The sequence below is a fragment of the Phyllostomus hastatus genome, unplaced genomic scaffold (assembly GCF_019186645.2).
Source record: "Phyllostomus hastatus isolate PE091 unplaced genomic scaffold, TTU_PhHast_1.1 phas_scaffold_555, whole genome shotgun sequence".
Taxonomy (NCBI): Eukaryota; Metazoa; Chordata; class Mammalia; order Chiroptera; family Phyllostomidae; genus Phyllostomus; species Phyllostomus hastatus.
Window position 1 is genome coordinate 1378010 of NW_025334036.1, and position 22934 is coordinate 1400943.

The 22934-nt window shown below is 63.4% G+C and overlaps 1 protein-coding gene across 2 annotated transcripts in view; it reads left to right on the forward strand.

The window, feature by feature from the left end:
* LOC123809658 (cell migration inducing hyaluronidase 1) overlaps positions 1–22901 on the forward strand; it is a 53857-nt gene extending 30956 nt beyond the window's left edge. For both annotated transcript variants that reach the window (XM_045824871.1, XM_045824872.1), the window contains exons 16-28: positions 253–338; positions 1383–1514; positions 2091–2126; positions 2214–2369; positions 4747–4927; positions 6060–6275; positions 8907–9118; positions 9715–9900; positions 12919–13123; positions 13324–13410; positions 14042–14199; positions 15984–16084; positions 17051–22901. In XM_045824871.1, the coding sequence (XP_045680827.1) occupies positions 253–338; positions 1383–1514; positions 2091–2126; positions 2214–2369; positions 4747–4927; positions 6060–6275; positions 8907–9118; positions 9715–9900; positions 12919–13123; positions 13324–13410; positions 14042–14199; positions 15984–16084; positions 17051–17178 (1884 nt within the window). In that variant the 3' untranslated portion in view covers positions 17179–22901. The remainder of the gene's footprint in view (positions 1–252; positions 339–1382; positions 1515–2090; positions 2127–2213; positions 2370–4746; positions 4928–6059; positions 6276–8906; positions 9119–9714; positions 9901–12918; positions 13124–13323; positions 13411–14041; positions 14200–15983; positions 16085–17050) is intronic.
* Positions 22902–22934: the final 33 nt, after the last annotated feature.

Consider the following 22934-nt stretch of genomic DNA (forward strand, 5'->3'; position numbering starts at 1 on the left):
GCAGCAGCATCCCCCTTGACTTGGCCCAGAAGCCGTGTGCGTGCTGGGTGCAGGGACTCCGCCCAGTGGCCTTGGACGAGGTCCTTAACCCCCACAGACCTCAGCTTTCTCCCCTGCACCTCCAAGAGGACACAGCAAGGCTGGTTTTCCTGGGGCGTTCAGGACGATGCAGTGGGGGAGGGCGAGAAGATGTCTGTCCTGCAGCGGAAGCCAGCATGTCCCTGAATGCGTCCCTCCTGTGTCCCTCCTCAGGCTGGCATGATCATAGACAATGGCGTCAAAACGACCGAGGCCTCTGCCAAGGACAAGCGGCCCTTTCTTTCCATCATCTCTGCCAGGTGATCAGGGCTTGGGGACCGGGAGTAAGCCCCCTTCCTTCACTCATGCATGGATTCCTTCCTTCATTCATGCACCCCTTCATTCATGCACTCATGTGTGGATTCCTTCCTTCATTCACTCATGCATGCATTCATTCATTCACGCACTCTTTCATTTCTTCACTCATGCGTGGATTTCTTCATTCATTCATGCGTGCATGCATTCCTCCATCGGGCAGCTGTTGTCCTGCGTGCTGAGCCAGTTGCTTCGGGGACTGTGGTGAGAGTCTAGACAGCACAAAGCCTGCATGTCAGCACTAGGGTTGAACTGGGGTTTCATCAGGAGGCAATACCCAGGCCCACTGGCCTGGGCCACAGCAGCTTGGGCTGGGATCGAAACGTGGAAAGGAAAGGCGGGAAGAGTCTCCGTGTTGATGTAAAGAGAAGGAATGCGCGGGTTGCAGCTGTGGGCACATCTGGGGCGCTGCCAGAGGCCAGGGGCTACTTGTAAACCTCCAGGGAGTCAGGAAAACTCGTCCCTTTAAAAAGGCCAGGTTGCTTGGTCTCCATCTAAAGTGACACCAGTGACGTCCTGACGTCCTCAGGAGACACTTGCTGGAGTGGACATCTGTGAGCCTCGGAGCTCCAGGCTCCTTTCTCTGCCCAGGGAGCTGAGGCGCAGAAAAGGCTCCGGGTCAAGGTTACCCCCAGGTGCTGGGGGGCTGGCGCCTCCCTCCCCGCCCTGTGGCTGCAGGGCGTGCTGGGTCTGGGACTCTGAACTTTCCTCTGCGCTTCAGCCGGCCTGGGGCGGGGAGTGCCCCCCAGTGCTGCGGAGAACAAGCGGAGTGACTGTGTGTCACCGGCCTGGGCCCGGGCCCCGGAGAGAGAGACCCGCTGCTTCTGCCTGGAGCTCAGGACGTTCACTCCTGCACCCCAGGAAGGGATGAGGTGGCGTTTCGGCAGAGTCTCGTGGGCCCTGCGAGCGGAGGGACGCTCACAGCCCAGAGGGGGCTCCGCCCGGGACCCCCTCGCTGACCCCTGGGCCGCCCCGCACCGTGCCGCCAGGTACAGCCCTCACCAGGACGCCGACCCGCTGAAGCCCCGGGAGCCGGCCATCATCAGGCACTTCACCGCCTACAAGAACCAGGACCACGGGGCCTGGCTGCGCGGCGGGGACGTGTGGCTGGACAGCTGCCGGTGAGTCAGAGTCGTGGGGCGTTGGCATAGAGAGGGGCGGCACTCGGGGCGGGCGGGGAGAGCGGAGATGGCAGAGTGGGGTAAGGGTCGGCACAGTCTGGGCTCACAGAGGATGGGGGTCCCTTTGAGGGCTTGGAGCTTGAGGTGCTTGTGAGGTACTTCGTGGAAATGCCCAGATCTGGGGAAAACAGGAGGGACAGTCACCGGCGGACAGTGGGATGGAAGCCAGCAGTCCCTGCGAGGTCCCCAGGGACCCGGCGGAGGGAGAGAGGACCTCAGGCGGAGCCCCGGGGGTGGCAGGGCGCGCTCGTCTTCCCAGAGCAGGGCCCTGCACGTGGCCCTGGCCCGGTGCCCGCCGAGCCCTGGGGTCGCCGGAGACGGAGGCCCGGGATCCCCGGCTTCACGCTGCTGTGCGATGACCCTTTCCCTTCGGAGTCAGGTGGAGTGTGGGGCGGGGGGGCACCTAAAAGGCGCCCAGGCTCCTCAGCAAACAGCAGTGGCAGTGGGACTCCAGGGCACAGGCACCTCCTGCCCACCCCAGCGAGAGCACGCTCTGACCGCCTGCTCTGTCCCCAGGTTTGCTGACAACGGCATCGGCCTGACCCTGGCCAGGTAAGCCCGCTGGTTGCTGTGCTGGGCCCTCCGTGGGGGGGCACTGTCTCTGGGCCGGCATCTCAGCCTCACCTCTGCTCCCTGCAGTGGCGGGACCTTCCCGTACGATGACGGCTCCAAGCAGGAAATCAAGAACAGCCTGTTTGTCGGCGAGAGCGGCAACGTGGGGACCGAGATGATGGACAACAGGATCTGGGGCCCTGGAGGCTTGGACCACAGCGGAAGGACCCTCCCCATAGGCCAGTAGGTTTGCAATGTGGCTTAGCCTGAGCACCAGCCAGGGGAGGAAGGACACTCGTCTGTGGTTCCTCGGAGGCGTGGCCAGAGAAACCACGGCAGCGCTGGGGCGGGGCTGGCCGGCCGGGTGGACTCCAGCACGCACACGGGAGGTCACACCGCGTGACCGTGAGCCGGCAGGGCCACCTGGCCGCCAAGGGCGTTGTGTGGCTCTGGGCCACGCCGACAGGAACTCCAGCTCAGGACCAGCGAGCAGGTCCCTGTGTCCTCGGGGTCATGTCCCCAGGGAGCACTTCGTGCTCTTCTGAGGGTGTCACAGAGGGTGGGGCCCAAGCACTCGGAAGGCAGAATGGCCGGGAGGGCGGCCCGACGCAGCCCGTGTCACAGGCAGATCGGGGTTCGCAGCCAGCGGGTGGGGGCCCCTCGCGGGGCGGGGGGTACCATCAGGGCTGCATGCGCTCTGCTCGGGCCTGAGGGCCAGGACGGGTTCAGTGCTGGGAAGCCTGTTCCAGCTCTCAGATCTGCTCAGCCCCCGAGTAGCAGGGTGGTCTGGGGCCGGCGCCGTGCAGCAGGGGCTCGGGCAGACGCTGGAGGGTCCGCGATGGCTGGTGGGGTGGGGACCAGCAGCGCTGACAGGCCAGCAGGGCACCTGGACTCGGCCGTTCCTGGGGACGCCTCCGCCCGGGGGGCCGGTGGTGAGGGGTTGCTCCCTGCGGGGGGCGCTGCTGCTGAAACGTGGCCCGTCCTTCAGGTGCTAGGACCAGCCCCTCCAGCCCCCGAGCTCTGGGCTCGCACTCTAGAAAAGCATCCTTCCCGCCTGGGTGGGCAGGACACGGGCAGAACGATCACAGTGAAGGGTGTGCGAGTCTGAAGGGATTTTGCAGACAGAACCTCGGTCTCAGTGCCGGTGTCGAGACGGGAGCCGTTGTCCTGCCCGCCTCAGTGAGGCAGCAGTCCCGTCAGACGGGTCTGGTGAGCCCGTCTGGGGCTGCACAGTGGGCGCCTCTTTGCTGGGGGTCGCCCGCCTCCCAGGCCCGGAGCGCTCCGACGGCTCCCAGAGGTGCGGCCGTCGGCGGCAGCCCGGCAGCCCTGTGGGACTCGGGCAGGGCCCAGCTGGCTCGTGCGCAGGAGCCCGGGGCCGTGCCGCCCTCTTTGAGGGTGATTCGTCCCGTCTGCCTCTGGGTTGGGGTCTGAAGTTTAAGCGTGGGGCCCGGGGGGACGGGCTGGCCTGAAGGTGCCTGAAGTGGAAAAATGCACGCGCCAGCCGTGAGAGTCAGGGCGCGAGGCTGTGATGTCGGTCAGTTAGTAGTAACGCAGAAGTGTGGGAGGCGCTCGGTGTCCCCTGGAGGCACGTGGCCAGCACGGCGTGACCAGGGCTTCCTCCGGGCACCGTGCCTGCGTGGAGGGCCCCGAGTGGTGATGGGGCAGCGGGGGCGTGGCGCCTCCCACGGACAGATCCGCTCCTGCGTTCTTCTCCATCTTTCTGCCCTTCCTCATGGCCACTGTGAAAGGAGAGGGCCCTGGCCCAGAGCTAGAGACACCAGTAAAAGCAGAAAAATGGCGCTTGGAGAGTGAGTGAGCCCAGGTTTGGGGCCGGGACCAGAAAGGCCACCGGGAAGCCCAGCCCCGGGCCCCTCGGAGGCCCTTGCCCCCACCCCCCACTCAGGAGCCCCAGGCAAATGGAGCGGGTCTCTGAGCACCTGCCCCCGCTGCGCCCCGGGCAGGGTCTCCAGGTTGCAGTCCTGCTCCGGCCCCACCACCTCCGTCACCAAGCCTGCGCCCCCTCCCTTCCTCCGGGCACCTGGGCCGAACGGGGGTCCTCGGGCAGCCCACCGTCCTGCCCACTTCACTCTGCTCCCCCAATCCAGTGTACCCCCAGCCGAAAGGCTTGCTCACAGACAGGAAACCCATCTGAGTCTTAACCTGTTTAAATGGTTGCAGCAGCTGAGAGTGAGGCGATAGTGAGTAATGGCTCTCCCTCCCCGGGGGACACAGCATGGGCATGCTCCCCCAGCACTGATGGTGTCTGCCCAGTGACTCTTTGCAGGGTGCAAAAGTCGGTTTGCAATAGAGGACGGTCCCCAGAACTAAGCCAGCAGCTACACGTGTTCATCCCCCATCCCCCGTCCGTCCGTCCGTCCATCTGTGCATCTGTCACCTGTCCCTCCAGCATCCCTCCGCTCATTCGTCTCTCCCTCCTTTACTGACAGTCACCAGGTCCCTGACCGCTTTCCCGGGGAACCCACGAAGGAGGGGCTGTGTTCTCCGGAGGGGCAGCTGCCGAGGGTGGGGGTCAGGAGTCGCTCGGGCAGGCCCCTGTCGCCCCGCCCCGGAGGGCGCAGCCACGGGGACTCGCCTGACCTGGCCTTCCCTGACTGCGCAGGAACTTTCCGATCCGAGGCATCCAGTTCTACGACGGCCCCATCAGCATCCAGAACTGCACCTTCCGCAAGTTCGCGGCCCTGGAGGGCCGGCACACCAGCGCCCTGGCCTTCCGCCTGAACAACGCCTGGCAGAGCTGCCCCCACAACAACGTGACCGGCGTCACCTTCGAGGATGTCCCGGTGAGTGCGGCGCCGAGCGGCCAGACTCGGGCGGTGAGTCACGAGTCCCCGGGGGCTGGCGCTGAGCGGCCGCTCCGCCGCAGGGCTTGAACCGCCTCCTCCGGGCGGGCTGGGCCCCGTCCCAGTGCTGGCTGCGTCCAGACTGGAAAAGTACGGGCGTGGGTGCCCCATGGGTCGGGCGGGGGTGGGGCCTGCTCGCCCGCCCCCTGCCCCCTGCCCGGAGCCCGCCTGGCCTGCGCAGGGCCTGCACGCTGGGCTCGCGCTTCTGAGGCTGCTCCTCCACACGTCTTGCTTTGACCCGGGACTTGTGCCTGGGCCGCCTGTGTGGGCACAATTAATCCAAAACCCGCAGTTTCTAAGGGAATCTCTGCCGAAGATGCTGTGTTCAGTCTCTTCCTGAGAGCAGACCATACGCGGGGGCCTTCTGGCCACAGGCAGCTGACGAGGTAGCAGCTGGGGGTGACGAGGTCGGACAGCGGGCTGCCCTTGGGGACTGGGCAGGCCCAGACCTCCTGGTGCGCTTCCTGTGGGTCACAGGCTTCCCAGGCCTGTCCTCCCCCTCCCCCTCTGCCCGTGCCCGTTGCCCGCCCGCCCGGCTGTGGCGGGCTGAGGGGGGAGACGTGAGAGTTCAGTTACCTAACTTCTTCCCTCAGGCCGCCAGGGCCTGCGCGAGGCCCATCATGGAACTCTCCGGGGGCTCGTGTGGAAAGACCGTCTTCCTGAAACTCAGCACACACTCACACACGCCCCCACCAGTGCGCGTCCACTCCCTCACGCTCGCTTCCCGTCCCTCAGTCTCATTCACACGCTGAAACACACACGCTCGCCTGGGTCCCCGGGGCCCAGGGCAGCCTGCAGGCCACCCTCGGTGGCCAGCCCTCCCCCGGGCGGAGGCCAGCACAGCAGGCCGGGCCTGGGAGCCGAGGCACGGCGAGGCTGTGGCCGCCTTCCGTCCCCGTCGGAGAGGCCAGCCCTGCGGTCCCCCGAGTGCCCGAGAGCGCCTCTGGTCTGGCTGGCGCGCCGCGTCAGCGGAAATGGGAAACTTCGCCCGGGACCGGCGGCGGCGGCGGCGGCGGCAGCTGTAGTTTCCCTTCCCGTCTCGGCCCCCCTGACTTGCCTGGGCTCCGTTTAGATCACCTCCAGAGTGTTCTTCGGGGAGCCCGGGCCCTGGTTCAACCGGCTGGACATGGACGGGGACAAGACGTCGGTGTTCCACGACGTGGACGGCTCCGTGTCCGAGTACCCCGGCTCCTACCTCACCAAGGCCGACAACTGGCTGGTCCGGCACCCGGACTGCATCGACGTCCCCGACTGGAGGGGGGCCATCTGCAGCGGGCGCTACGCACAGGTGGGGCCGCGAGGGCACAGGTGGGGCCGCGAGGGCACAGGTGGGGGCGCGAGGGCACAGGTGGGGCCGCGAGGGCTCGCCTCCCTGGGGTCCGGGGTCGCTCGGCGCGGGACCGTCTGGGGGGAGCGCCTGCTGCGCGCCGGGCCCTGCGCCGGGCCAGGGAGGCGCAGGCTGCTCTGGTCTCCGTCCTTCATCCCGCCCCCTCCTGCCCACCCAGCAGAACCTCTTTTTAGCCCTCACCTGAGGGTGTACGTGCTGACTCTGCAGGGAGGAGGGAGGGCGGGAGGGAGAGGCGTCCACGTGAGAGACGCCCACCAGTCGCCCTCCTGGACGTGTCCTGACTCGGCATCAAACCCACCACCTTTGGTGACGGGGTGGCGCTCCCGCCAGCAGGGCCGCCAGCCAGGGCGAGGCTGTCAGAGAACTCAAGGTGCACACGCTCTGTGAGCGCCACGCTGACGAGCGAGCGCTCGGAGGGTCGGGTCGCGGCGTGGATCCAGGCCAGGCTCCGCCTCCCGCTGGCAGCGTGACCTGGGCAGGGTGCTCAGACGCTGGGAGCCTCGGCTTCCTCGCCTGGAAGGCGGGGTGCTCGTGGAGCCCCTCACTGAGCGTGGGGTGCGTCCCTCGGTGGCGTGCGGGCTGCTCCCCCAGCACTCTCCTCCCAACTGGAGCGGAAGCCCCTTGTGGTCTTGAACGGCCTCGCGGCCGCCCAAGAAGGGAGAACAGGCGACACTGGCCTCAGCGACACATTCTGTCCGACCCGGCGCCCTCAGGGCACTGTGCTGCCCGCACGCGGTGCTCACCGCCCGCTCAGCTCGGGTGCAGGTTGTCCACGAAGTAAACGTTAGTCGTGTCGAGGGGAAAAGAATTTTACACAGATTCTGTTTTGAAATTTGAGTTTGATTAAAAGGACACTTAAAGTTCAGGTCCTCAGGCACACGCGCCGTGTTGCCCGTGCCGAGTGGCCGCCGGTGGCCCACGGCTGGTGTGGGGGGCAGTGCAGGCTTGGTGTCCCGACCGCGGCAGAGCCGAAAACGGGAGGTAGCCCTTGTCACGCCGTCCTCACTGCCGCCGCCTGGGTGAGTGGCTGGTGAGCAGCTGAGTGGAGGCCGAAGGCGCACGTGGGCAGATGAGAGAGTGCAGTGTCCTCGCCGCTGTCCCGCTGTGGACGTCAGGAGGCGGGGTGTTAAGAGCCGAAGGAGGTTTGGGTTTGGGAAGAGACAGGAGAGGGAGCTGGGGCCGGGCTGAGGGGACAGGGCCATTGGGGCCAGGAGGACACGGGGCGCCAGGGAGTCGCTGGGGGGCTGGTGCTTAGCAGGGGGGCCCAGAGGAAGACGGGCCCGAGGTGGGGGCGGAAGCCAGCCCCGGGCGTCTCTCTCTGCAGTGGAAGGGAGGTTGTGAGCGGAGAGGGCAGAGCAGTGCGAGGGCAGCCTGCAGGGAGCGGGCAGGTCAGCAGAGCTCCGGCCGGGGAGACCGTGGACAGTGGGCCGGGCTGCGTGGGGAGCCCAGTGCAGACCGCACAGGGCTCCGGAAGAGGGGTTTTCTCGGCCCCCGGAGCGGAGCGGGGAGGCCTCTGCTGCCTGTGCGAGCTCGGTGCCCACGGGTGCGAGCAGAGGTGGTGGCGCTCTAGGGAAGGCCCCAAGGGGAGTGGCGTCAGGTGCCCTCTGGATTGAAGGGCGACCGAGCCTGTGAGGCGAGCATCCACACTCCCTGGGCCGGGGATGGGACACATCACCTGGAGCCCTGACCTTGACCTCCCCCCTCCCTCCCTGCCCGCCACACCCACTGCCCGTCTTCTGCAGAAAAGGGCGGACTGTCAGAGCTTGCCCGGCCACCGTAACTGGCTGCTGGTTAATCATGACTGAGAATCTCCCTTCGCTTTGCAGTTGCTTTAATCTGCGTTCACACGTTCGTCACTCCTGACAGCTCCCCGAGAGGGCAGGGCTGGAGTTTCTCTTTCCACTCGGCATGCGGTGCAGCCGGAGGGGACGCTAACACCTTCCTTCCCAGGGCACAGCCCCGCCACCCGTGGGCACGACATGCTCTCTCGGCCTCCGCTCCAGGGCTGTCACCCTAGTAACGGGGACGTGGCGTCGAACGCTGTCTCGAACTGAGGCTGGCCGGAGCACCCGGGCTCTGGGGTCCCTGGCACTCCACGGCCGACAGTCTTGTCCAGTTTTGTCTCTGAAATGAAAGGCCGTTCACACACCCAGTGCGCAGGGACACCCCCACTCGCCCCCGCTCTCCCCAGACGCAGGCAGGAGGACAGCCCCTGGGAGGGCAGCTGCACTTGCAGCCGAGTTCTGAACGTTCTCTCCCTTCCTCCGGCTTTTTCCAGAATTTGCCGTCCATTACGCAAACCGCTCCCCACTTCCCACTGGGGTCTCTTCCACACGGCACTTCCTGATGCGCGCAGAGCGTCGGTGGGGGGCGCCGTGCGGCGCGGGCCGCGTCCGCCAGCACAGAGAGGCCCTTACGTGGCCCCCTCCCCTCTGGTCCCCCAGAGAGGGCTCTGTGAGGGCAGGGGCGTGCCCTGGAAAGGGCGGCCTGTCTCTCGTCGGATGCTGACCAGGCGCTCCTGGGGGATCCCTCATAACTGCGCCGTCCTGTGCTTCCTTTCCCGTTTTGAAGATGTACATCCAGGCCTACAAGACCAGCAACATGCGGATGAAGATCATCAAGAATGACTCCCCCAGCCGCCCCCTGTTCCTGGAGGGGGCCCTGACCAGGAGCACCCACTACCAGCAGTACCAGCCGGTCGTCACCCTGCAGAAGGGCTACACCGTCCACTGGGACCGCACGGCCCCCGCCGAGCTCGCCATCTGGCTCATCAACTTCAACAAGTGAGCGCTGGCCCGCGGCCCCAGTGGCGGCGGAGCCCCAGACCGGCCCCTCCCAGGACCGCAGCTGAGGGACCTCAGGCAGGGCCAGGGTCTGGGGGTGTCGGGATGGGGCTTCGCACACAGGGTGGGCACAAGTGGGTGTGCTGCTGTGAGTACGTGGAACAGTTTCTTCTTGCATTATCCCTTACTAGTTATCGCATCCTTCCCCACGCCAATAACTGCAAACCTGCTTCTCCCCGCCCCACGTTTGTGGCCGAGAGCCTTCTGTGCACCGCGCTCCTGTGAGGCGGACGCTGACCAGACACAGAGGCGAGACCCAGAGACACGCGCGGGCCCCGCCCTCAGGCTCCCGAAAGGGGCTGCCCCGGGTCCTCCAGACAGGCCGAGGTCCCGCTGGAAGAGGGCCCGTTCCCAGCCAGGCTTCTGTAGGGAGCTCCCCGCTCGATGACCCCCTCTCTCCTTGGACACTCGGCCACTCGGCCGCTGCCAACGGCAGGTGCCCTCCCAGACCCCCACGGCCGAAGCGGAGGTGCCCGGGGAGTCCTCGGGTCTCTGCCCCGCGTGCCGGCACATCCCGACTCTGCCCTGGTTTCCAGGGGCGACTGGATCCGAGTGGGGCTCTGCTACCCGCGCGGCACCAGCTTCTCCATCCTCTCGGACGTCCACAACCGCCTGCTGAAGCAGACGGCGAAGACGGGCACCTTCGTGAAGACGCTGCAGATGGAGAAGGTGGAACAGAGCGTGCCCGGCCGCAGCCACTACTACTGGGACGAGGCGTCAGGGTGAGGGGCCCCCGCCGCCCGTCCCGCAGCCCCGAGACCCTCCCCGCAGGGGGTGCCGCTTAGTGTAGGGGCACTTGCGGTCTGAGGCTGATGGGTGGTCTGTCCGCCAAGGACGTTTTCCAAGCTCCTAAGCTTTGTGAGTGAGACAAACGTCCCTGTTCTCAGCCCTCCCCCTTCGCTGAAAGGCATGAGGTTCTAGTCAACAGCCGAGTAAGGGGGAGGGGAAATGAGGGGGCTGTCTTGTCCCTCCCCCACAAAGAGAACCTGACTCCTTAAGGAAGCCAGCACCTCTCCCCGGTGATGGTGCTGCACACAGCGGCCCTCTGGGAGTGAGGGAGGGGCGTGGCAGGGCCCTGCCCGACCCTGGCACTGAGGCTGAGGGCAAGCAGAGAGCTGGCCCGGGCTCCCTTCTTGTGTTGTGGAACAAGGGCCCCGTCACTGTGGTCGCCAGGAAGTCAGGGTTTGAGAAGCAGGAGCGTGAGCAGCACTGGGTTGGGGGGGGGACAATAAACCGTACCCTCCCCCACCTGAGTTCCAGACCAGCTGTGGGCAGGCCGGCCAGCAGGCGAGGAGGGAGACTGTCAGCCCCCCTGCCGATGGACCCCTGGAGAACAGAGGTCCCGTGCAGTCCCGGTGCGCCCCCAGCCCGGGGCGGCACAGAGCCATCGCAGGCTCCCCACCTGGGGCCCAGCCCCGAGGGCTTAGGGTGCAGAGCAGCAGACTGAGTGCCTGCTGTCTGTGGTGGACCTGGCGGTGCCCCACCCACCAGCCAGACAGGGCCCCCACTCCCCGGGAGGGTGAGTGCGGGGGCCTGGAGTGTGTGCCAGAGCCCTTCCAGGGGGGAGTGGGGAGGAGCTCCGAGCCCCTCCCGTGGGTGGGAGGGCTAGGAGGGAGACACAGAGGCTCCGAGGCCAAGGCTGGGGCACCACCTGTGCTTTTTCTTCTCTTAAAATCGCGAAGGGCCCGTGTTCCAGGGCAACTGCCACTGCGCGAGTTGGACCTTTCTGAGCAAAACCTTGAACACTCTGAGATATCCCCCTTTGTTCCTTTAAGTAGACTTCGTTGTGTAATTCAGTGGGTTCTTTTTTTTTTTTGGTTGCTCAGCTTATCATTATGCCAATTGACAATCATGCTGTGCTTCTTAATTTTTAAAAATTTTCAATTATAGTTGACATTCGGTATTATGCTAGTCTCAGGCACACACCAGATGAGACATTTATATCCCTTACGAACCGATCGCTACACCTCGTCTGGTAACCATCCGCCCCCACGCGGAGTTGCTGCAGCAGCACTGGCTGTGCTGGGTGCCATGTCGGGTGCCCCGGGACTGCTCTGCCGCTGCCGGTCTCAGGCCCTCCCCCTTCCAGCCCCGCCCCCAGCCCCGCCCCTCCGGTGGCCCTCAGTCTGCTCTCTGGGTCTGAGGCGGCTTCTGTTTTGTGTTTTGGATTCCGCATGAGTGGCGTCATAGGCTGTTTGTCTTTCTCTGACTTCCCTCACTGAGCACAGTGCTCTCTAGGTCCGTCAGAGTCACGGAGGGGGAGACTCCACTGTCCTTACGGCTGAGTCACGCTCCAGGGTGTGTGTGTGTGTGTGTGTCTGTGTGTGTGTTCCCATACGTGCGTGCACATCGATGGACACTTAGGATGTTTCCGTATCTTTGCTACTGTAAATGATGTTGCAGTGAACCTGGGGGTGCGTGTATCTTTTCAAATTAGTGTGTTGGGGCTCCTCGCATAACTGCCCCGTGGTGGAATTGCTGGGTCGTAAGGCGGTTCCATCTGTAGTTTTTTGCGGACCCTCCGTACTGTTTTCCACGGTGGCCGCACCAGTTTGCACCCCCGCCGACAGTGCACGAGGGTCCCCTTTTCTCCACACCCCCGCCAGCAGCTGTTTGCTGACGCGCTGGTGGTGGCCGCCCTGACAGGTGCGAGGCGGCACCTGGTCGTGGGTTAATTTGCGTCCCCGTCGGTTAGTGACATTGCGACGTTGCCTGTCTTTCCGTGTGCCTGCGGGCTCTCTGTGCATCCTCTGGAGAAGTGTGGTTTGACCGGAAGTCACCCTTCTGATGTGGAAGGGTCGTCTGTCCTTTCGGTGTGAAGCTGCATGAGTTCTTTACATGTCTTAGGTGTTAAACCCCTTTGGCAAATACCATCTCCCGTTCAGGTTTTCTTTTCAGTTTTTCTTTTGAGTTTCCTTCCCTGTGCAAAAAACCTTTCAGTTTGCTGCCGTCCCATGTGTTTTTTCTTTTGTTCCCCGTGCGCTGGGAGACGCATCCAAATGCATACACATTGCTAAAAGCCATGCCAGCGAGTTTACTGCCCGTGTTTTCTTCTAGTGCTGGGGTCTCGGGCCTTACCTTTGGGCCTTCAACCCGTTTTGAGCTTGTTCTTGTGTGTGGTGCAAGCCGGCGGTCTAGTGTCATTCTTTTGCACGCACCTGTGCAGGCCCCACGCCGCTCACGGAAGGCCCATCCCCGCCCCCCCCCCCACACTGTGTGCCCTTCCTCTGCCGCAGGCCGACCGCGTGTGCAGGTGTGGGACGGCTCTGGGCTCCGAGGACGCTGCGCCTCAGCGTGCTGATGTGCTCCGGGACCGCTGACTGCGCTACCTGGCGTTCGTTTCCTGTGCAGAAGCCCCACTGTGGGGCTCTTTGAAATCTTGGGGCTGTTTTTAGTTATCTTTTTGCCTTACACATTTGTAGTCGCTTCTTACTCGGGTTCATGGCACCTGCCTTCAGTGGCTGCCTCGTCTTCTGCTATCGGCCAAGACACTTCATGACCAGATCACTCTGACTGGGGGTCAGTAAAAGCCAACAGGCTAAAAGTGAGGGGTTTGGATGCACTCCACTCTGAGAATCAGCCCCACGTTCCGAGGTCACGACCCACCGGAGCGGCCCTGGCTGTGTTCCGGGTGGTGGGGTCCGCCAGACGGCCCCCGAGCCAGGCGTCGCTCCCGCGTGCGTGCGAGTCCTGTGGGGGGGCCACAGCCAACGCCCCCGCCCCCCGCTCCCTGCACGCAGGCTGCTGTTCCTGAAGCTGAAGGCCCAGAACGAGAGGGAGAGGTTCGCCTTCTGCTCGGTGAAGGGCTGCGAGAGAATCAGGATCAAAGCTCTGATCCCCAAGAACGCAGGCGTCAGCGACTGCACGGCCGCAGCATACCCCCGGTTTGCCGAGAGGGCCGTCGTGGACGTGCCGATGCCCCGGAAGCTGGTCGGCGCCCAGCTGGTGAGTGGCAGGCAGCCAGCCCGCCCTGTTGCCTTCCGCTGGGCTCAGGCCCAAGCAGGGTCTTCTCGGGACCCCCGCTCGGCTCCCAGCACGCTTCCTGTGGCCGGGGCGGGGGCAGGGGGCCGCGGGGCATGACCACCCACAGGGCGTCTGCTTGATGCCTCAGATCGAATGGCCGCCCGGGGTGGTGTGTTTTGCAGAAGACCAAGGACCACTTCCTGGAGGTGAAGATGGAAAGTTCCAGGCAGCGTTTGTTCCACTTTCTGAGCGACCTCGCTTACATTGAAGTAAGGGGCTGGGCCCTGCAGAGAGCCAGCTTGCCCGTTGACGGGGGGTGGCGGTTCCCACAGGCTGTTGTCACACACCGGGGGCCTAGCACAACGGAAATTCATCCTCTCTCGGTTCTGAGGCCTCAGGTCCACAGTCAGGGCGCCGGCAGGGCAGTTCCTTCCGGGGCTTCGGGGGGAGGCTGCTCCAGGCCTGTCCCAGCCCCTGCTGGCTGTGGCCGTCCTCGCTGTCCCTTGACTTGCAGGGACGTCCCCCCGAAACCTGCCCGTGGTTTCGCGTGGGCTCCCCCCCACCCCCATGTTGGCATCTTACGTCTCCCGGCCCCTCTTGTGAGGGCCCCGGCCACGGGGTTGAGGGCTCATTCTAGATCTAGCGTGAGCTCACCTCAAGATCAGTGATTAGGTCTGCAAAGACCCTGCTGCAGACAAGGTCCTCCCACAGGTTCTGGGTGGGCGGGTCTTCCTTAGGGGCGGCACTGCACGGCCCACGCCAGCAGGCTGCGGGGGGACCGCGTCAGGCTGCCTCTGTGCTTCGAGCCGCTGTGCAGCCAGCCTCTGTGGCCCGAGTCGGCGCGGGGACCCCAGGCAGGGGACCCCGGGGCCTCACACCCTGTGTGGCCCTGGCCTGCAGGTGGATGGCAGGAGGTACCCCAGCATGGAGGATGGCATCCAGGTGGTGGCGATCGACGGCAGGCAGGGGCGCGTGCTGGGCCACGTGAGCTTCAGGAGCGCCGTTCTGCAGGGCATACCGTGGCAGCTCTTCAGCTACGTGCGGGGCCTCCCCGACAAGTGAGTCTGGGGCCCTCCTGTCCCCGAGGCCTCCCCACAGCGCAGGCTGGGGAAGCTCAGGCGCCCTCCAGGGTTGGCCCACGGGCCGTGGGGGCCAGGCTGGGAACCTGCTCCCGGAGCTGGGGCCGTGTGAATGTAGGTCAGGCCGGGCGGTTGGCTGCCCGGCCGGCCACAGACGGGAAGCCGGCCCTGGCCCTCACCCCCATCGTGACAGTCTCCCAGCATGAGCTCATTCCCTCCCACGCTCTTAATAGGATCCAAATGCCAGTGGCTTGTGAGTGTCTGCAGCCCAGATCTCTACTAGAAGCCAGACACCCCCTCACCATGGCCATTTGGAGTCGCCACCTAGAGGTCTCCTGAGGAACTGAATTCTTGGCTTTTTTTTTTTTAATCTCCCAAATGAGAAAAATTTCTAGTTTCCCTGTCTGGATGGCACCATCCTCACCACCCAGACGGCTGGCACGGAGTCGTGGCCTCAGTCAGACTCCTTCTGTGGCTGCACTCGGCACCACGTCCCGTCGCCCCCCCCCCGCCCCCCGCTGCTCCTGGGGCTCCCATGTCTGCCCTCCTCCCAGGCCTTCCCTGCCCCGCCCTCCCCGCCCCGTCCAGGGCCGCCCACAGCCCCAGGGCCCCAGGGGAAGAAGGAGGCAGCTGCTCACACCCACAACAAGGATGACTTCTTAGAGCTGCTAGGGTGCTAGGGCGAGTCCGAGCTGACGGGTGTCGGGCCGTGGGGAGGCCCGGAGCAGGTGGAGAGGGAGCCACAGTGTGCGTGATGGCCGGTGCCCGCCGCCGGGAGCTCAGCCAGGTCCCGTCCGGAGGACACGACCTTCCCGGGAGGCCCCCAGTGCGAGGGCTTAGCCCAGCCCAGGGGACTCCAGCTTCCCCTCGGGATTCCAGCCACGGTGTCACAGCCTTGTGGGGACAGAGCCCGAACCCGGAGCCGAGGCTGTGTCTGCGAGGCTCCCCGCCTCCCTAGCAGCCACGCGTGCCCAGCTTTCCTCCCCGTCTGCTCTGACTGTGCACAGCCCTCTGCGTGTTGAGGACTTTCTTCCCGCTCCCGATGGGACTGGGGGGGGGGCGGCGGGGGATGGAGCGGGGTAACAGCAGGTTCCAGGGGCCCGCGCAGATTTTCCAGTCTGGCCTGTGGTCTGTGGTTGACGGGGCTCCTTGGAGACGGCAGCGGCCCTGTTGCTGTTCCGGGGAGGGGGTCACTTCCTCCCGTCTGGCCCCCACGGAGACTCCTTGCACAGACTGCGGCCCGAACACACCACGGCGGGTGCGTGGAGACTCCCTGCCCCCGGGTGGGCTTCTGCAGGCTGGGGCCTTCGGGTGGGGCACGCCCACCCGGACACCTCTCCCGCTGGCAGGTCCTCAGATACACAGCCACTGTTTGCCTCAGTTTCCCCGTTTGCAGAACAGAGCAGGCATGCTGTCTCACCTGAGCAGACAGGCGAGGACAGGCGAACTCTCCCTGAGCACGCGGGCGCTCAGGCTGCCTCCACCCCCAGGTTCCTCCTGGTCCTGTCCAAACAGCGGGCGGAGAGCTCCCTGGTCAGGCAGTGGGGCCAGCCCTGCCCCCGGGGCGCGCCCCGGCACCTGCTTTGTCCTCTCTGGGGACAGAGTGCAGCTGTGGAGAGTCACGGGTGCCAGCTGCAGCCGGGCGCACGGGAGGGGCGTGCGGCTCGGCCCGCAGAAGCTGCCCTTCCCCGGGCCTCCGGGTGCAGCACAGTCCCTGCACCCCCCTTCCCTCCCCTGCCCTCTCATCGGCCCTTCTTGCTTAGCTCCATAGTCCTCATGGTGTCGAGGGGAAGATACATCTCCAGGGGCCCGTGGACTCAAGTGCTCGAGAAGCTCGGGGCGGACAAGGGGCTCAAGTTGAAAGGTGAGCGGTCTGGACTGGGGTTTGTGTGAGCTCAGCTGCTGCCTCTGCGGGGGCAGCCCCCTCCCCAGCACAGTGGTGGTCCCCAGGTGCAGGGCCAGGTGCCACCTGCACAGGCCCTTTCCTCCACACGTGGCCAGACACTGAAGGGAGCTGCTAGAGTTGCTCACCCAGCACCTGGGCCTCTTCTGCACCAAAAACAGCAGCAGCAAAGTGGCTTGGTCTGACCTCTCCCAGTTGTGGCCGCTCTGGCTGGGACCCCCACCTCTTCCTCAGCACCCCAGCCGATGTCTGAGGTGTGTACGGCCCGCTGCAGTCTGCAAAGCCTCCTGCTTCCCCGGAGGCAGGCAGGGGCAGCCGGAGACCGTTGCGGCCTGGCCGGGCGCCGCAGCTCTTCTGCGGGGAAGCCGGGGACAGAAAGGGCAGCGTGACAGCCCGCAGCAGCATCAGACTGTGCCCGGGGGGGCCCCCAGGAGGCTGAGGGGAGACAGAGGAACTGTAGAGGAGAGCGAGTGTCCGCTGTTGCGGCCATGGCGTGTGCAGTCTAGCACCGTGCCCAACAGTCTCACCACTGCTGCCTGTTTCCTTAGTCACCTGTACAGCGGTGCCGCCATGTCCACACAAGGTGAGCAGCCTGAGATGAGAGGGTTGAGGCACTGGGGCCCTAACTCTCCTCACCCGAAGGCAGGACCTTCAGCTGCCAGGCCATCCTGACTACAAAATCACAGCCACTGTCCAAAGGGTCACAGGGTCACAGGGCATCACACAGGGGCAGGGACTTGCTTGTGGTCGTGGGGTCACCTGTGCAGGTGGCTGAGGCTCAGCTGAGACCGTGTCCCCTGTGCAAACGTCGGCAGGCGCTGTCGGTGGCTGGGCACAGTGGACACCATGCGGTGCGGCTCGGGGGTGGCGGTGCGGGGCCCTTCTCCCCTGGGGTTCCTGCTCACGGGGCTCACCTCTGCTTTCCAGAGAAGGTGGTGTTCGTTGGCTTCAAAGGCAGCTTCCGGCCCACCTGGGTCACTCTGGACACCGAGGACCACAAGGCCAAGATCTTCCAAGTCGTGCCCATCCCCGTGCTGAGGAAGAAGAGGCTGTGAGGACGACTGTCACCCTGGGGCCACCCTGCGTGGACTGGGATGGGGGACTCTTGGCAGCGGACCAGGGCAGGGTGGCTGGTCCCTGCACAGCCCCTGTGCACGAAGGCCGTGGGTCCAGGCGGGAGCCAAGGGAAGGACACACGACTCCTGGCACCTCCGTCTACCCCCACCCGTGCGCCTGCCTGCAGCTGGGGAGGTGCTGGAGACCTGTTCTCCCTGCAGTCTCCCGGGTGCTTCTCTCCCCCCCGTGCCTCTCCCGCGGGAGGTGTAGGGGCCACGCGAGGAGACTGGGCTGCCCTGGCAGCAGGGGCCACTCTGGCGGGGATGTGGACTGGGCGCTGGGCCCTCACAGACCCCACGCTCCCTGGCCCCCACACGGTGGGTGTAGGAAAAGATGTAGGAGAAGAGCCCTGGCCTCATGGAAATCTTCGTCCCATAAGTGAGAACCAGCCTTCCCAGGAGTATTGGCGGCGGGACATTCAGAACTGCCTGCCCTTGGGGAAGGGGTGAGGCCTGCCTTTTGAGGGGGGTGGTCAACCCGCCAGGAAATTCCAGCCCCAGGTTGAGATCAGACTAGTGGACTTAAAAACCTTGTCAGTCTAGAGAGAGATCTGGGAAGCCTGTGGCTTTACACAGTGCCTGGAACCCAGGAGGAGTGGGTGGGAGCGCCCCTGGGTGGGGGGCAGGGCCTGGGGAGGGGCCGCAGTCTTCAGGACTGGCAGTCAGGCGCAGGTGCCCTGGGACACCAGGCAGAGGCGCCAGAGAGCACAAAATGGGGACCAGCACCCATCCAGAGAGGGAAAGATTCTACCTGTTCGGGTGAGTCAGGAAGGCTGCATGTAGGAAGAGGCAGTGGGGCAGCCTCCACTTTGTTCAGGCTACCTGCCGGCCCACTCGCGGGCACACAGCTGCGGCCACTCCGCCGGTGCTCCCCGTTCTGTAGGTCTGCAGGCGCAGCCCAGCACACAGCACCGCGCACGCCGGAACATTCTCTGCGAGCTGCCTTGGCTGCTCTCGGAGCCTGAGGGGCCGTGGGGTCCACCCCAGGCCCTGCAGCTACTGCTCAGCCCCCTGCTCTGTCCCCTGCCCCGGGGAGAGAGCTGAGCCGAGAGCCCTCTGAAGAGGGAAAACTACCTGTGGTTTATGCACTCTCGTGACGCGCCAGCTCCCTCCCCAGCCACACTTTTTCTGCAGGGAGGGCCCAGCTGCACCCCCGAGACTCGGTCCGAATCCATTCCTTAGGTTGAGTCAACTGCCAGAGAGGTTCTGCCACCACACGGCAGGGTGTTTGATGCTAGGAGGAGACAAGAGGTAGGAGGTGACAAGAGGACTCCGCCTCTGGCCACAGGGCAGCCTCCCAGGCCCTGGTGTGTGTGTGGGGGGGGGGACCTCTTGCGGGCAGAGCAGTGGAGGGGGAGGCGGGTCACCGTGACCTCACGTTCCTCTCGTCTGCGTCGTGCTCCTCAGTCCCCTCTCGGGCAAGGGTCTCACACTGTGAACCACTCGGGACGCGCTCACTGCAGGAGGCCAGGGATGCTGACCGTCTGCGGCTCAGCCCATTTCAGAAAGCGTCTGCTTGGGGATGCTCAGAACTGTACACGTCCCAGAGAACCTCTGCTAAACCGTGCACCAGCAGCCGACGTCCAGGTGCGCCCTGGGCAGCAGGGATGCTCCTACTGCCTAGAAAACGCCTCGTCCCTTCTGTGCGTGAGCATCGGCACGAATCAGGCTCCTAAGAAAAACAGCACACCTCTGACATGCCAGCCTTTCTCCTGTCGCCGAAATAGCGGGTCCTTTTTCGGGAATTAGCTGTATAGTGTGTTTTGTATGTAAACATTTCTTGTAGGCGTCACCATGAACAAAGATATATTTTCTATTTATTTATTACACATGCACTTGGAGAAGTCCTTGTCAGAGAAATGAAGAACTGCCTTAAATGTCGTGTCCGGGGAGTCCTTTGACGGCCTGCAGGTGCCCCAGAGCCTCCGCCTGCTCCAGGGCACAGGGCTCTGCTGTGGGAGCCCTCGCTGCACCACAGTAAATGCAGGAAGGATGCCGTCTGTCTGTCTGTCTTCCTTCACGGCAGGCCTCCTATCTAAGATGAGGTTGATGGCGTGCCCTGTGGGTCTGCCTTTCATTTCCCAGAATACTCCGGGGCGGGCGGGGGCGGGCAGAGGGGGCAGGCCCCGCCCTCCCGCTGCTCACGGATGGCGTTACAGATGCTCTGCGGCCTCCACCCTCCGTGGAGCGCCCCGTGTGTGCCAGCTCTGTGCGCGCCGTTTCGTTTCCTCTCCGTGACCCCACGCGGCTGACGTGTCAGCGGCGAGTCTGAAGTCGGACGTCCCGGCCCTGACTTTATGACCTGTGTCTCGGGCACGTGATTTAAGCGCCTCACCTGAGCCCATGGGAACTAATACAAGTCCCCACCTCAGAGGTCGTGAGGATGGGGTGAGTGAATCCATGGGAAGCACCGAATAAGCACTCGATGCTTGTTAACTATTATCGTGGTTTCTGGTTTGTTTCTTAGGTGAATACACAGAAGCTCGTAAGGGTGAAAGGCCTCGCGGAGGTCGCAGCTAGGGAGCAGCAGTGGCACCCTGAGCCAGCTCGCTCTCAGGTGGAACGTCTGAGTTCAGGTCCCAGCACCGTGGTGCTGGGGAAATGCTTCCCTTCTCTGAGCCCCCGTTTCCCGGTGTGGAAGACAGTGTGCAGGCCTTCCTGAGCCTTGGGCTGCTGCGACAGTGAGGTGGGCCAGCACACAGGGCAAGGAGGGCTGCAGAGGACAGGAGGCTATCTGCGTGTCCTCACAGGCATTTGGCAAGCACAGCGTGAGTGGGCTGTGAAACAGCAAAATTCTCCCCACAGGAGGGTGTCAGAGCGGCAGGTGGTGAGGCCCGAGGCAAGTGGGCCTCTGCTGCCCCCTTGTGGACATAAGTCTCCACTTTTAACTGTCATCTCTACACAGAGGGACAATAATGGTCACTTCAGAGGGGCTTTAACCTGACAGCTTCCCCAGCTGTACCTTGGTTTTCTGCACCAAAAGGTGGAAAGAACAAACAGTGGTGCCTTGCTCCACAGTGGTTGTGTGAAAGGAGGGTGCATCCCCACCCCCGCTGGTTCACTGGTGCCCTGAAGCTGTGCCCACTCCCCGGGGCGGGGCAGGTGTGGACTCATGTGAGGTGGAGAACAGGAGGCGTGTGCACGCTCTAAAAAGCTCAGTAAGGCCAAAACACAATGAAATCTTTAAAAATAAAACTCAATTCAGAAATAAAAAAAACTGGTGCCCCAAATACCAATACAAAACCAAGAAATAACTTAGAAGATAAATTTTCCCAAAATGAAAAAAAAAAGTGACTCCACATTTGAAAATGTTCTGGGATATAAAGAAACAGCCCCTGAAAATCAGCACTAAGGCTTTGCTGTCAGGGGTGAGGCACCATCCCCGGGTGAGCTGACAGGAAAAGCAGATAGAATGGCAAGGATGCTTTCAGAGTCCTCGGAGGAGTCTGTCAGCGTCCAAGGGAGGACAGGAGGGAGTTCACACACGTCCTCACCTTGGCCAACGGTTCACACACGCTCAGCTGGAAAAGGTTCTCCAGCGCAAAGGAAACCAGCAGAACCGAACACGCCAGTGTGACCGTCAGACTCGAGGGCGTGAGGACGAGGGGCGTGCTTGTGTCTGCGTTCTCCTTTGACAGCTTGCAGTCCCACGGTGCTGTGAAAATGTGTCAGATGAACACACTCGAAAACCAACATGTGAAATTAAGTTCACACGTCTGTGCGTACCTTCCCCCCCACCCCCCTCAAGTACGGCGTTTCTCCTGCTCCTGGGTCTGCACGCTGGGGCCCCGCCCGGCCGGGGCAGGGGCAGGCGTGCTGTCAGATCAGTGCGCAGTCTCTGCCTACGACACCTGATTAGTGTGTTCTCCTCTCCAGCCCCCGTCCTCTTCATGGGCCTCTGCACGGGACGCTCCTCGCTGTGGATCACTCCTTGCCTCCTCCCGTCTGGGGAAGGTCCTCTCTGACCACCCTTTCCTCCCCGCTCTTACAGTCACCGTCTGAATGTGAATGTGGGTAGTACTTGTCTTCCCCACCAAATCCTTCAGTTCCACGATACAGGGGCTCCATCTCCACTGTCCCTGGCATCTCAGTGCTGAGCACGGAACACTCAGCAACTACTGGCGGAGGGGGCTGCACGAGACAGAGATGACACTCTAACGGGGAGGACCAGGTGCAAACACAAGGGACAGGCAGACGGCCACACGCCCTCCTGTTCAGTGAAAACAGTCACCCAGCCGGGAGAGCAGCTCCACACTAGACTGTCAGCGCTGCAGACAACAGGAACCCCGCAAACCGCCCTGAGGAAACACTGGGAGCCCCAGGGCACATGCCAGACCCCACTGGGCTCGGGCTCAGAGCTCTGATTTGCAGCCTGCACGCTCTGTTTAGTCGGGGGCACTGCCCTCTCTTCCCTTAGATGGTCAAATAAAAAAATGACAGCAGCCAACACGACAACAGCCATCTGATGTGAATCAATCAAAATTATACCTATTTTTTTTGAGCAAGTGGCCAAAAATATGTATTTCTTTTGTGTGCTGCAATACTGTAGTCTTTAGTTTTCGTGCCATGAGATGAAAAAGGTTGGAAATCGCTGGCTTAGACGACACCATCAGGGCCTGGCTGTCCCCTGCGTATCCTCACCGTGTGCACTGGCTCTGTTCCGTCAGTGCCTCTGGACGGGCCACGGGGGGCCACCACAGCCCCACGCCTCACATCCTCTCGGCCCAGACTGCAGGAGAAGCCAAGGCCACCTACCTCTTCCTGACGCGGCTCAGCACACTTAGCTGGGGTCAGTGCTTCGTCCCTGCAGCAGTGCAGTGTGGAGGCTGGGGGGTCAGCAGGGCAGATGCCGCAGCCGGAGCACGGAATCGAGAGGGAAAGCAGATGATGCGAGGCCGGCGCACATGTCACGACCAGCTGCGAACACACGTGCTGCTAGTAAGAGGAGCAGCAGTGCCCACTGGGGCGGCGGCAGCAGTGGCTCGACAGATCGTCTACCCAGTGCCCTCTTCAATGATGGCGCTGTCTGACTAGGTACACGTGTTACTTGGTGGAAATCACAACGGAAGGTTTTTACAAACAATTTTACTTCTTAAAAATGACGGCTGCATAGAAGTTCTGTGACTCTTACCCAGAGTAGGCTCCCACGCGAACAGCGAGATCAGAGATCAGCAGGTAGGGCGTCATGTGAGTACCGTGCAGAAACACCACAAATCTAGGCACTTTGTCGAAGAAACACATTTACAAACGAGTGAGGTTACCAGGCATCCCACCGCACTCTGCAGAGGACTCTGCCAACTCCCAACTCACGTCCTGTAACATGGCCACCTCAGATGAAACACGCAAGCCCCAACATGAGCACATTTCCTAAATAAGGACACAGAACAGGACCCTGAATCTCACCGGCCACCTGACGTGACACCGACCTGAGTCCAAGGCATTCAAAGGAAACCCTCGGGAGCTCCGAGTGACAGGGCTGCCTGTCCTCTGCACTCTCTGCAGGCGCGGGACTCACGCACGCTGGTGCCCAGGTCGCTCGTTCAAGTGCCTGAGCTCCGGGCGGGGCTCTCAGGGCGTTTTCAATAGCAATGAAAAAGATTTTCTGTGGCATGAGGAGCCTGATTCACTTAAATGAAGCCTTAACATCTGTCTGATTAGAACCTGGTACCCTTCCAGTGTTAACAGGACGTAAAACA